Source organism: Spermophilus citellus, assembly GCF_964194105.1.
Source record: "Spermophilus citellus genome assembly, chromosome: 6".
Lineage (NCBI taxonomy): Eukaryota > Metazoa > Chordata > Mammalia > Rodentia > Sciuridae > Spermophilus > Spermophilus citellus.
The window spans coordinates 97,053,262-97,067,895 of NC_138187.1; the positions used below are offsets into that span (position 1 = coordinate 97,053,262).

At 39.3% G+C, this 14,634-nt stretch overlaps 1 protein-coding gene across 1 annotated transcript in view; it reads right to left on the minus strand.

Moving 5' to 3' along the window:
* RYR2 (ryanodine receptor 2) overlaps positions 1-14,634 on the minus strand; it is a 610,498-nt gene that overhangs the window by 229,683 nt on the left and 366,181 nt on the right. The window contains exons 25-26 of the mRNA XM_081299889.1: positions 12,750-12,833; positions 639-798 (exon numbers count right to left, since the gene is read on the minus strand). Of these exons, the coding sequence (XP_081156015.1) occupies positions 639-798; positions 12,750-12,833 (244 nt within the window). The remainder of the gene's footprint in view (positions 1-638; positions 799-12,749; positions 12,834-14,634) is intronic.

The following is a 14,634-nucleotide window of genomic DNA, read 5'->3' on the forward strand; positions in this document are numbered from 1 at the left end:
CCTGGAAGAGGCAGACATCAGGGAAATCCTGCTTTGTCTGCAAGACACATGGTCTTCAAGGCAAGTGAGTCTTCTTTTTGAAGAGAACCAAAAGACTCCTTAACCTCTCTCTGGTAAAAGTACGGATTAGCATTAGCACATGCATACACACAGCATATTAGATTTAATGTTAATATTTGCATGGATTATGACCAGTATAATTCAATACAAAAATATCTCATCATTTCATGGGATAAATCATGCCAAGTTTTCTTTCTTCTTCCAAATGATATAAGCCATTAGAAGGGCTTTAGAAATGCATTTTCCAAACCATGTTTTAGGTTTTATATGGAACCCTATTCTAACCCTAAATGCAATAATCCATTTTATTCCTGAAAATCTTCATGTGAGGGGATCCCGTCAGAAGCTGGCAAGAAGCACTGTAATAAGAAAGTGGAGGACTCTGGCTCTGGGGTCTGAGGTCTTGACCACAGTCCTGTTTCTCCCACCTGCTGGCTGTGTAGTATTGGGCATGGTGCTCTTTCTAAGGCTCTGAGTATACCCTATGTGAAGTGGTCATAATTTAATTCCTCCTCTTGCAAATTCAGCTAATTCCCACTGAAGTGGATCTCAGAGGACATGCCAAGATGACCATGTACCTGCTGGATGCCGTAAGTCCAGCCCTGCCGTATTCGATCCCGGGCCCATACATTGTGAGCATTTTCTGCCAACTTGTCCACCATTGCTTCCTGAGATGGAGTGAGCTTTATAAAGCTCAGGTCCATTGGGGCAGGCTTGTATCCACTTGTCAGCTGGTAACTACAAAGCAAAGAAATTTGTAATTAAAATTTACAATCCTATGATAGTCTTGTCATGGTGCCACCAATCCCAACTTCTCCATAAACCAGAGTGGAACCCAGGGGTGAGGGACAAGCAAGCCTGCACCCCCTCACTTCAGCCTATGTGGTTAGGCACAAAAGCTACATGACCTGTATGTTTCCATTGTCACACCAACAGAAATAAGACGACTTACTCACTTTTCAAAGATGCTATCACCGCATGAGTTCCTAATAGTTAAGGCTTTTGAATAGTTTAAATCAAGCTACCAATTAACTATTAAACATCTAATGGATTTCTCTTCCTGTAAAATTCTCATTTTCTTCAACTTTTAAATGTTATAGTAATGTAATATTTGTCTCGTGAATCAGTGTATCTTTTTTACTATCTGTTCTTTATTCTACAGGGAGATTCTAATGTGTTTGTAACTATTTCTCTATTGCCATCCCTGGTTATGTTACCAAGGAAGTCACTAAATAAGAGAGAAAATCTCAGCCATGCAATCATCTAAAATGTGATTACATTTTATTTCCCTGGAGTTCAGGGAAGTCTTAGTAGCGGCTACTTCCACACTCTGAGTGACAGATTGAAGGTCTTACAAGAGTAGGAAGCTTTAATCTTTGGAAGAATGCAAAACTCACAATGTTGACCTCTCAGCACACACTCCCAAGTGCAGTGATGCCACAGACTCTGTCCACACAGTCTTGCCCCAACACTCCTGAGACTGGCACAAGGCCAGGTCACCATGGCTTCTAGCTCATTCTTCTCATTTATTCCAATGATCAACTATGCCTTGATCTGTTTCTGATCCATTTTTCTGCCATTATATCAAAAACAATTCCCAGCTGATAGTAGCCTTTTGAGTAACCATTTCTGAAGAAATTAATTTTATTTGTCAAACTGAATGTAAATAAACATCCATCTTCATCTCAAAGATTCTCCTTTTGTGAAATGAAAATTCACCAGATAATAATACTAGCTTTAAAAAAAGGCATCAGAATATGTGAGAAAACAGTCTTTAAAATGAAACTATAAATCATCCACTCATTCCAGTTCATTCCACTTCTATTTCTTTATAAAACATCTTAAAATAATTTATCTAGTGGCAAAAATCACAGAAATATTCTGTTTCAAGTAGATTAGTCTGGCAAATGCAAAAATTATAGCTAATTACTTTCTTATGTCATTCAATTTACACTAAATTTATAGACATGAAATTCTGTTCTGTCTTAAACAGAACTCTATATACATGGGTCAATATTATTTCCATTTTTTTTAAATAAGAAGCTACGTGACTGTTTTTATTCATTCATATGAATCATTGGATCTTACAGATTTCTGAGGTTTCAATGTACAAATTTGCAAGCTCCAAGTACATTCACATATACAAGCTCTCATTCAGCTAACATTTTCTTCAAGGAAGAACACCCAGAACCTTCTATACCCTGAACAATAATCACGCAGACAGAGTCTAATTTTCAAGTTGGATGCTATTTGCTGGAGGCAGCCTGCAGAGTGAGGAAGAGCCCCATCTGCACACCTCCCCACCTCTCTTCTCAGTCCCCTGAGGGGCCCACAAGGACCCAGCAGAGGGCAGCACACACCCCTCTTCCTTGTCTCCCTCTTCAGTTGCCCTCATCCCACCCAGCTGTCTCAGGAAACACAGATAATGAAGATCTGGAATTAAGACAAGAATCACCAATTAGAGCCAAGGCTACCTCACTGTACCCCTCAAAAAGGAGAGAAATGTCCTGGCAACTGGTCTAAAGCAGGCTTTCCAGCAACATCGCATAAACTGGGAAGGTATTTTTGAAAGTTGGAGGGTGGGAAAGATGACCTTGCAAACAACAAATTACAGACAAGTTCTACTAATAGATGAAACTGTAAAATATTTCCACAGCATGCCACTTTGTAAGTTTCCTCTTCCTGAGCAGAATTTCTTCCCCAGTTGCTTTAATCTATGATTGCAGTGAAAACCCATGGAGTTGGTTCACATCTGCTGGTCTGAAGAAGCACAATAATTAGTTCACACTCATTTTCACATGTGAACTAAAATTTTTTTTTGACCAGGATTTCCACTTGTGCAAATAAATAAATAAGCAAGCTTAAATGGTTCTTTCAAATAATTAATAATCTCACCCAAATTAAGTTATCATCATTTCTCTCAAACCTTTCATTTCCACATCTGTTAAACTAAAAATCATCTCATATTCCTGTAGCATAAAAATACAAATATTTTTGAAGTTCATAAATTCAACCAACCCTATTTTGAAGAAACTGATGACAGAATGAAATGACTGCTTCACCAACTTGAATTAATGGTATGAAAAGCAGTAACTTATAAAACCATTTTCCATCTGTCATACATCTTGACAAAGGAACCAAGAATCAAACCATCATAGCCAAACAAATAATATGCTAAAAATAATTAAATGTACCTTGGTAAATAATGTTATTAATTCATTTAAAGAGGTACATAAAGCTCAATCAATAGCTAATATGAGTTATTATTTTGTGGTCAAAAAAAGAACAACAAAGTCTTAAACAGAATGGGATTGACATGGACCTTGGAAGCTAAATGATTTCAGACTGATTCCTAGAAATTTAAAGGAAATAGAGATTATTATGGTAATTCCTGGGAAGTCAAATTTCATAGCCCCCAAGATAGGGAAAAGTTCTATCACTACCATGTGTATTAATACAAAATATGCACAGTTCATATAAAAGATTTTTGCATATTACATCCCACCTTCTCAAACTTCTTGGAAAAATTCTGCCAGAATCAGCCCTGGGTTCCTCTTTCCTTCCATCTATTTGTTTAGGAGGTTGGCTGTTTGGCTTCCATTCTTCTACTTTAAAATGCCAGGTTTCTGTGTCATCTATCATCTACAAAATTAGCTTCTGAGGAACACAGATGAAATTAAGCAAATTCAATCTGTTGGCTTTCTAAATATCCAAACTCTTCTAGTTAATAGCTTTTAGTCTTATTTTGACAAGTATTATAATCTAATAATACAAAACAATAAAAACAACAGTGAATAATAAATCATCCGAACAGCCTGGGTTTCAGTTTCCTTACAGTGAAATTTCTTTTTAAATAACTCTGGAAAAAGAACAAAAAAACCTGGCAAAGTGCCAGCTCTATTTGCATCAAGTTCTCTAAGATGTAAACAAAACATTGACAGCACTTGGCCCAGCTGAGGAGTCTTCTGGTTAAGTGGCAGCTCCGTTGTGCACTTCACCCATGTGACCCACGTGATTCCTACGCAGGTATTCTGAAGGAACCTTGGAAAAGAGCTTGGTATCATCTCACTGAAGGGCCAATTAAAATAAGGCAGCAAAACGTGGCAAAACACCAGAAACACTAAAAAGCAAGCCTTTCCTTCTTTTCCCAGCCACCCCCACTTCCCAAGCTTGCTTGTTTAGCATGAATCAAGTTAAATGAAGCTTGGAAATCATGTTGTAAAAGATGTGCGGTAAACATGAAAAGATGATGTCCAAGTTCAGTGGATGTTAGCTGTAAATTTCAATAGCAAATCAGCCCTGCAAGTGCCTTGGAACAAATGGGAAGACCTCAGATGACTGCACACCACAGAGACTAAAGGATGAGTTTGCTGGAAGCACATCTCCTAGAAATGAATCCTGGGCTGACATCTCACAGAAAGCGAGTAGAGAATATTCAAAAACCATTCTCCAGAAAACAAACACAGAAAAAATAATTTTGACATAGAACTTAGAAAACTAAAGTACAAGAGATGTATTTCTTCTATTATTTCACATCTTTTTGCATGTTTACTTTAAAAATAAATATCTAACATGCCTATGTGCCCTCTGTTACTACTCCTGCTCCTTCAAGCTTTTAAGTCTTCTACCAACACTCGGCCCTCTTCAGTAAGATCAGGAAGCATCCACTGCTCCCAAGAAAGGATCATTTTAAAGATAGACCCCAAAGTCTACCCTTCACTTTTCAAATTTTTACTATCACAGAGAATAGCCCTGTAATAGTAAAAGTGTCTCTTCTGACACAAAAAAAGCACCTTATGCCTTGGGATGGGAAGGAAAGACATGGTTCTTTAACCTAAGGTCTCCAGTCTTAGGCAGGCTGAGGTCCCAGAGCCTAGAGGCAAGGAGAGTTAGAGGAAAGCCAGTGCCCCTACCCTAACCCAGGTGCAATCACAGAGATCCCGAAAAGCCACGGCAAACCTGTGTCCTGCTTCCCAGGTGGTACCCAGGGCAATGGCCAGGTCCCATCATTTTGTACCCCTAAGCCCTTGTGCTCAGGAGAACAGAAGTGGTGATAAACCAAGTCCATCTTTTAGGCTGAAGCAACCTCTTCCTCCACCAAGACCCTGCAAAGTCCATGCTATCAGAAAGAGCTTTCCAGTTCTTAGCACTTCCCAGGAAGGCTTGGGAGACAGAGAAGAGCAGTGATCATAGAGGCAAGGGGAGCCCAAGTGTGGACCCACTCCCACAGATCAGAAAGGAAGCATGCACCACGTAAGTCTCCACCAGAGGCGAACGCTGACAAGCCAGCCAATGACAGCCAGATCAGTGAGAATGGCCAAGGATGGGACCCCCTTCCCAACCAGTGAGTAGCCCAGAGGGTAAACCTGAGCTCCAACACACCATCCAATACACATGTGGCAGGAGGATGTTCTGAGGCCCAGTTCAAGGAGCCAACACGACATCACTGAACAATAGGGTCACAAAAATCTACACAGAAATGTGTTCTCACTGGAATCAGGGAGTCCACAAAACAAATGTGTGAAAAATAGTCCACTTTAAGATTTAAGTGCTGTGGGAAAATGAAGCAGCAAAGGGTAACAGGGAAAGAACAAATTCAAAGGTACAAGTTTAAAGGGGTCGAGGATGGTGGCTTTGGGATAATACTGAAGTCAAGATCTAAAGGATGAACAGAAAATATCAACTAGGCTAAGTCTGTACTGAACAGAAGGACTGAGTTCCCAGTATTAGCCTGAACTCTGGCTGCCAGGCCCATTGGGTTTCAATCTGAAAATTAAACCTGATGAGAAGTGAAAAACTTACCTATGAGTGCATTTTTAAAATTTGTGATCTGTGAAAATTATCCACTACCTATAAAGAGTGTTACAGTTTTCTTCTGCCCCTTCATAGTTACAGTGTCTTATTACAGAGAAAGCAATTTATATTTTTATCATTTTTCCTTAGGTAGTATTTGTGTAATCTGTATATATTTGTGTCATATCAACAGTACATATATTCTTGTTTTTGTGGCTCTGGGAAGGAAGCTGAGGGCCTCGTGCGTTTCAGGCATATGTACTACCACCGAGCCACACCCAGCCAAGTTAGTGCTATCTAAACATTGACTTCAGAGTCAGCTTAAATCAATACATGCATGCATGCACTGAGAATATCATTCTCAGCTTTTCCTGTCCTACCACTGCACTGCCCATCCCAAGCAGAAGCCTCATATCACTAGGGAAAAGGAAGTGGTGGGAAAGGACAGGAAATCTAGTACTAGTTTAAAAAAAAAACCTCTCAGATGAAACTGATATGACTTTTCCCAAGTCAACATCAACCACCTCTTTGCCCCTAGAGATAGAAACATGCAATCAGCTTCTGACCTCCTGTGTTCTGTTGATTTAATAAGAGCAGGTGCTAAAGCAAAGCTTCAATAAATGACATTAAAGTTCAAACAGTTTATTTTCATTTCAATCAGTAGTATTTTTCATCTCAGGCATATCAGATATCAGGGCCACATGCTCTTGGAGTAGATTCCTCTCCAGTGGCACTTTTTATTTGTATAGTAATTCAACTCAATGCTCATTAAAACATACAGTGGGTAAAGGGCTTAATTTCATAATAAAAGTGGGGAAATGAGTGAATTTAAGAATACATAATGTGTTGTATTTTCATTTCTTGCTTATGTGCTGGGAGAGAAGGAGAAGCAGGCAGGAAAAGGAAAAAAACCACAATGAATCATATTCTGCAAAAAATCCTTAAGTAATTTTAGTGAAGCGATGTATATTATATATCAGAAAAAATAAATAAATTGTTGCCAAATAGGGAATATAGCTTCTAATACCAAATAATGTACTGAATTTACATTCAAAATTCCCTAAACTATATGCAAAAGAGATTGAAGCAGAAATATCCTAATGTGGGAAAATGTTACTATGCCACAATGTTGCTCTTTCACAGATTACAGCCCTGGGGCTGTGGTAGAAATCCAGTGCAGGAGGTTCTCTCTCTAAGATTGCCCAGCTGGTTCCATCAGCACCTTGGTCTCCTCTAATCAGGTCAATATTAACTTCCTTGGAAGGCAGCTCTCACAACACCTGGACAGGGTCATATAAAATCTTGCCCTCGAATCCATCCCTCCTCTCCTTTACAATCTGTTGTCTCTGGTTCCTTCTACGTAAACATGCTCATGTGTCTCCTAAGCTTTCAAAAAGGCTTCCTTCCCCAGGTCCTCCAGAAACCAGCAGCTGGTTTTCTCTCGACTTCTTAAAACCCAATATATTGAATCTGCTGTCTTCTTCTCATTCACTTTTTAAAATGTTGATTCCAATCTGGTGTTCGTAACCAACTACCATTTTATTATTCCAGTTCATACCTTTGCAAAAGTGTCTGAATTTGTGTATCCACTTGGAGCTCCCATGTTGCCCCTTCACTTCCCCCCCGAGGGAATTATTGCCCTGAATTGAAGTTGGCTACTCCTGGGCATAATTTTCCTAGGCTTACTGGGCTCTGTAAACCAGATCTAAGCCACACATCATGTTCCTGAAGTTTAAACAGTATTATACTGTACCCATCATTAGCGTTTTCTTTTTCTCAAGGCAATGTGTTTGAGATTTGTCCTACGTGTTCGTTTAGCTAAAATGCATTTGTTTGAACTACTCTACAGAATCCCAATACAGATATCTAAAAGTTAAGTTTTAGATTCTCAGTGGACTTTGAAGTTCTTTCCAATTTGCTGTCAATCTATGCTATACAATCTATGCTACAACAAATCTTTTCAGGTGTGTGGGGGTTTTTTTGGGAGATAGAGCGGGGTGTTGCAGGGATTGAACTCATGGGCACTCATCCACTAGGCCACATCTCAGCCTTATTTTCTATTTTACTTAGAGAGGGTCTGAGTTGCTTAATGCCTCATTTTTGCTGAGGCTGGCTTTGAACTTGGCATCCTCCTGCCTCAGCCTCCCAAGCAGCTGAGATTACAGGTATGTGCCACCGTGCCCAGTCGTAGGTATGTTTTACATGCAAAAGCTTCTCTAAGGCCCATGTCTAAATAAGAAATAGTTGTGTCCTCTCCAATTTTATGAGATCAGGCTAACTTGGTCTTCATAGTAGTTGTACTGATTGATAGTCCCATGAAACTGCTCAGTTTTTGCCAACCTTGTGGGAGCAAAATAGCTTCTCCTTGTGATTTTAATTTACATTGATTGCCTTGATATTAGTAAGGCTGAGTGTCTTTCATGTTTATTGGATGTAAATTATCTGTATCCTTTGCTAATTTTTCTATCATGACATCTAATTAATTTTTAGGAGTCTTGGTATTGTTCTGTGAGTCTTTTCACTTAGTTTATTATCTCCTCTGATGCACATAAGTTTTTCAATGTAGTCAAATTTATTAGACTTTTTGTTTACTCACCAGTATCTATGGAACATTTAATCATGTGGTGGGGTTTTACAGTGAAGGAAGCCAGGGTGGAAAATAGACAAATAAGTATCACCACCTCACAGTACGATTGGAAAGATAAAGCAGGGCAAAGGAAATGACAACGGCATTAGACAGGATATGGAGGAAAGGCTCTCCAAAACATTTTACTGAATTAAAAATTTAAATGAAGTGAGAATGAGCATTTTTTCTGCTTAAAAAAATGCTTCCCCATTCCAAGGCCATGAAGATAGCCTATGCTGTTATCTTCAAAAAATTTTTGTCTTATGCAATTAGATCAACCTGCAAACATCTCTGTATGGGGCAAAGGAGAAATCTAGTACTTTTCCCATTTTGAAATCAATTATCTGAGCTCTGCTGACTAAGTGGTCTATCATTTTCCCACTTATCTGCAAGAACGCCTTCAGCATATATCGAATTTCCACAAGTGCACGTACGTCTTTTGGGACTGCCTTTGACTCATGTGTCTCAACTTTGTATCACTCAGTGAGATATTTTGTCTACCCTCAACATTATTTTTTATGTTCACCTATGTTGACATTTATAACTATAATTCATTCATTTTACAATACCATATCCAACATCATCCTGAACAATAATCCACACACATACCTTCTCTTTATTTATTTTTGCTATTGTAAATAATATCGATATAGACCACACTTGCATGTCTGCTGGTGTACTCTCTCTCCAGGGCACCTCTCCAAGGGTGGAGCCACTGGCTGAGAAGGTGTGCGAGTGCACAACTTGATACCATGAGGCCAAAATGCTTTAAAATGGTTCTGAAACTCCGCCCTTTCAGGTCATGCTGACACAGTTACTGCCAATTCCCTGTGGCAGATGGAATAAAAATTAAATGGTATCTCATGGTGAACTAAGAAATAGTACAGACCACAGGTGAGAGAAGTTCTCATTATAATACCACAGGGAGAGGACTCAGTTCCTCTAGGAAACAAATGTACTGCAAATCCTGTGTCTGAAATTTAGAAAGAACTGAGGTGGTTATTACATGGACATGTATTAACCCAGTTGGTTCAACAGTAAAAGAAACACTTCTTTATGAGAAAAGGTAATTATTTTAATGATTTGTTTTGATAGTGAAAAAATCAGCTTTACCAACTAGGTTACAGGGCAAAAAAAAAATCCACTAATGGAACAAGATAAATTATACCCCAAGGTTTTAGTGAAGTACAACCACATACATAACACACACATATAACACAAACACACACAGAGAGCACAGTGTAACAATTATTAACTATGTTATGCTTTCAAAGATAATATGAAATTAACGTTTCCATTATTTTATCTAGGTGAAAGAGAAACTGGTATACTGATTTGTTGTGTTTGGGGTTTTTTTTTAATCTTTTTAGCACCTTTTTCATATACATTTCAAAAATCTGAGAAAACTGAATGACTCTAATGACAGAATAATAAATTATTTTGCAAGTTACTCGGTTTCCAATTATTTTCTTCCCAAAAAATTGAACAAAGGCCTGACTGAGTTGTAACCAGAAAGATCATTAAGTGGGAGTTTTCATGATAAACAGCAGTGATTTTTGGTTCACTGAACTGAATGATCTTTTAATAACAAAAATTATGTATGTGAACAAAGAACGCAACTCATCTTGCAATTTGTCTCAAAGGCAAAGACTGCTGGACAAAAGAACATCACTCAACAGTACGATCTAGTGTGGGGCAAATGGACTGGAAATACACTTCAGAGAAAAATGAACAATGTAAAATTCCCAGTTATCGATATTTTCATGTGGTTTTTAAGTAGATTCTGATGGCAGATATCTCAGCTGTTACCATGAGATCCACTAGAAACTGAAGAGAAAGGATCACTTCAAGACACAAATGTATGAAACGTACCATAAAAAATCACACCTTTTCCTCCTGTTCACATGTTTGGAGAACACATCTAGAACCTAAGAACTTGCAAGGTCATGACACAGCTTCCACCAGCTCTCTCTGGAAGCACTGAGCACCATGTGTACAGCCTGCTGCACGAGGCCCTGGCTGGCATGGCTGCGATTTCAACAGGAACAACATTTCCACTTGGGTTTCATGTTTATCTGGGGGAGCCTGAAGCCTGGGGATACAACACACATGAAGAGGGGCTACTTTGTTCTCATCTCCATGGTATTATTTACCACATTCCCAGAACTGCTACTGATAATGTGTGGTCTCCACCAGCGGTACAGAATAGAAGACACAGAGATAAACCCACAAATTTGTAGACATCTGATCCTTGACAAAGGCACCAAACCATACGCTGGAGAAAAGACAGAACTTTTAACAAATGGTGCTGGAGTAACCATGTTACCCATATGTAGAAAATGAAACTAGACCTTTATCTCTTAACCTGCACTCAACTCAAAATGGACCAAAGTCCTAAAATTAGACCAAAAACTATGCAACTCCTAGAAGGCAATGTAGGGTCAACACATTAGGCATAATGATTTTCTCAATAGGACCCCTAAAGCTCAGGAAATAATGCCAAGAGTTATGGAATGACATCAAATTAAAAAGCTTATGCACAGCAAAGGAAACAATTAAAGTGAGAACCTATAGAATGGGAGAAATTCTTTGCTAGCTACTCTTCTAACAGAGGATTAATATCTAGAATATATAAAGGGTTGGAAAAAAGGTAACACCAAAAAAATCAATTAATAAACAAGCAAATGAATCAATAAATTTTCAAAAGCAGCAGCTAAAATGACCAACAAATATATGAAACAATGTTCAACATCACTTGCAATTAGGGAAATGCAAATCAACTACACTGAGGAAGGAGAATGGGAGAAGGGAGGGAAGAGAGGAGGGAAAGAGGATCATGAACTGAAACTGAATTCCATGCAGGTATGAGTTTATCAGGATGAACCCAATGCTATGTACAACTATAAAGCTCGAAGAGAAAAGAAAAAACTTCACTGAGATTTCATCTCACACCAGTTAAAATGGCAGTCATCAAGAATATAAATAATAATAAATGCTAGAGAGGCCATGGAGAAAATGAACACTTTTAAACTGCTGGTGCAACTGTAAATTAGTACAACCACTATGGAGATCAGAAAGGAGTTTCCTCAAAGACTAGGCATAAAAACACCATATGACCCAGCTATGTCACTTCTCAGTATTTATCCTGAAGAATTAAACTCATCTTACTACAGTGACGCATGCGTACTCATGTTCATAGCAGCACAATTCACAGTAGTCAAACTATGAAACCATCCTAGATGTCCATCAATGGGAATGGATAAAGAAGATATGATATATAATTTTTGTATTCCTTTTTCTTTAGTTAGCCATAAAGAAAAATGAAATTATGTCATTTGCAGAAAAATGGATGGAACTAGAGAACATCATTTTACGTGAACTAACTCAGAAGGTCAAGGGTCATGTGTTTTCTCTTATATGCAGAAGCTGAAGATAAATGAAATAGGGGCAGTTCTCATGAAAATCAAAGGGAGACTCAGAGAAAAGAGACCAAAGGAGGTGAGGAGTGAGTGAGGAAGTGCCAGAGAGTGACCAAATTATATTGTTATATTGTTTGCATGTATGAATATGTAACAATAAATCTCATCATCATGTACCACTATAATGAACCAATGAAAATATGTGAAAAAATAACATGTGGTCTGCAAATAGTGGCTTGAATATCTATGTTAGAATAAATGAGAAAGCAGTAACATCACAAAACAGCTACTATTCATCATATATCTGGTCATTTAGTACCTAACACTTCTCTATGAAGCAGGTAACTTCAAGGATGGTTAGCAGTGAGGTCACTGATGTTTACAAGGCTAAGCCCTGCCACAGGTACAGGTCACAGCGCTGCAGGCAGAGCCACTCCCACAGCATGTGCCTGCTCCTTTCCTGTCTTCAAACAGAAATAACAAAACTGACTTTGTAATTATTCCTTAAGCATGTTTTCTTTATAAAATAAAATTATAAATGATTTTGATAGAAAGTGGAAAGTCACATAAAATCATAAATACAGATGTAAGTGTTCACACACACAGACACTAGGAATAAGACTCTATAGAACACTACCAAGCACACACTGAACTTTGCTCCTCCTCTCAGCAACCTGAGAGTCTATTGCCCACCACAGACATGCAGCAGCCCCTGAGACTTGGCTCATTTGGATTTCTGAGTCTGAACTTGATGGTCAAGTGCCAGCGGGGCACCCAGGTCTCCCTGGGTCTGAGCAGGCTGCACAGAATGCACCCTGGAGTGCAGGGTCACTGCCTGTCACTCAACTTACTTCTTGGGGAGCTTCATTTTTTTCACCTTTTCTTCAGCATGTTCATCCGCTATACCCACGTGACATCCCAGTGCCAACAAAGTCCTGCAAAACAAAAGCAGACATGAGCTGCAGGTGCCTTCCCCATGTCCAGACATCACAACCTCACGGCTGTGAAAGGGACAGTGACCCACACTCAAAGCACAGCACCAGTCTGTTGTCTTAAAGCTAAACAAAATTTTTAAAAAAATGTAAATAGTTGTGGATGGATAGCCTGACTTTATTTTATTATTTTTTTTACGTGGTGCTAAGGATGAGTCCAATGCCTCATATATGCCAGGCAAGTGCTCTGCCACTGAGCTATGGTCCCAGCCCTGAACAAAAATTTTTTTTATTTTCAATTCTTTACTTTTGAATAAGGAGTAAGACCCTGAAAATTGAAATGGCACACAGAAGTAACTGGAAAGTTACGTCTCCCCCATACCTTCTGTCTAGAGCTTTTTCCTGCCCCAGAGGCACCGACTGCTGCCCTTCTTGTACATCTGCTGTACAAGAATGGGGGTCTGCGCACACTAAAGAAAAACGTGTGTCTGTGTGAATGTGTGTCCCAATAGTGGTGTTTCTGCCTTTCACTCAAATGGGCATATACAAGAGGCATTTCTCTAAGACTCACACTTTGACTTTATACTACAACTTTCAGATCACTATCCTTTCTTGTAAAGCTGATTTGTGTTTTAACCTCCCTGGAGTTGGGAACATCAGAATGTTTTTAATCCATTTTCTTTTCATTGTCTTCAAGGCAATCTTCAGTCCTCAGCTATTATAAACAATGCTGCAATGAACAACCTCTTACGCTGAGTACACTCACCACCTCCCACTCCCTTTGCACCTACCTGCCTACCTAGATTTCCATGTTTATGGAAGTCCATTTAACCATCTTGACATGGATGGATTGATGGAGAGATTGACAGAGCAATAGATGTCCCAATACACTTTCTAAATAAAGAATATGTGATTTAAAAGGGGACTAAAAACAGACAAGAAGCGGGAGTTAAAGGGTGATTAGAAGTTGTGAGTGAATGAGGAAGCCCAATAGACTCCCAGACACCTGGTCTGTTCTGGGGCACCTATAAGCAGGAGAGAGAGAAACTTAAAGAAGCCTAAGATGAAGAAGGATAAGAAAAATCAAAGTTTGGGAAATATGTATAATGTGCAAGCAAGCAGTCATCCAGATGAAATGTGGGGGGAACACCCTGTAAGGACTCCCAACATGACTTCTTTTGAGCCCCTGCTGTGGACACCAGGTACTAATGGTGTGTCAATGTGGGTTCATCAGTGTAACAAAGGCACCTGGTGGGGCATGTGGATGATGGTGATGAGCATGGTATGGGGGAAACCCTGCCTTCCTCTACACTTCTGCTGGGAACCTAAAGCTGCTCTAAAAAATTATCATAAAAATAACCATGGCATCTGCCTCCATGAAGCTTAGAGTCTCACAAGAAAGGCAGATATTAAACAACTCTGGAAGTGAGACTATGAATTATAATGAGAGCTATAAAAATTCTGAAAGATGTTCTAAGAGAGGGCAGGAAGTGATGGGAAAATCTCTACCAAGGAAGTGACATTAGTGTAAGCAGGGAAGAAGCCATGTGAGCCTTAGGTAGAGAACTTTCCAGGGAAAGGAAAGGGAACAGACAAGGCAGAAAAACACTAAGCTCACTGGAAGGAAGAGGTTGTGGGGGCTGGAACACAGGAACAAGGGAGGGTAAGGCACAGACACAGCAGGCCCTGTAGCTCCTGTGAGGATATAGGGTTCAAGAGCACCAAGAAGTCACTGAAGGGCTTTAAGCATCCCGTGGGTGGGATGTGCATGTGTGCAAACATGGGATTCCATGTGCGGTGTGGA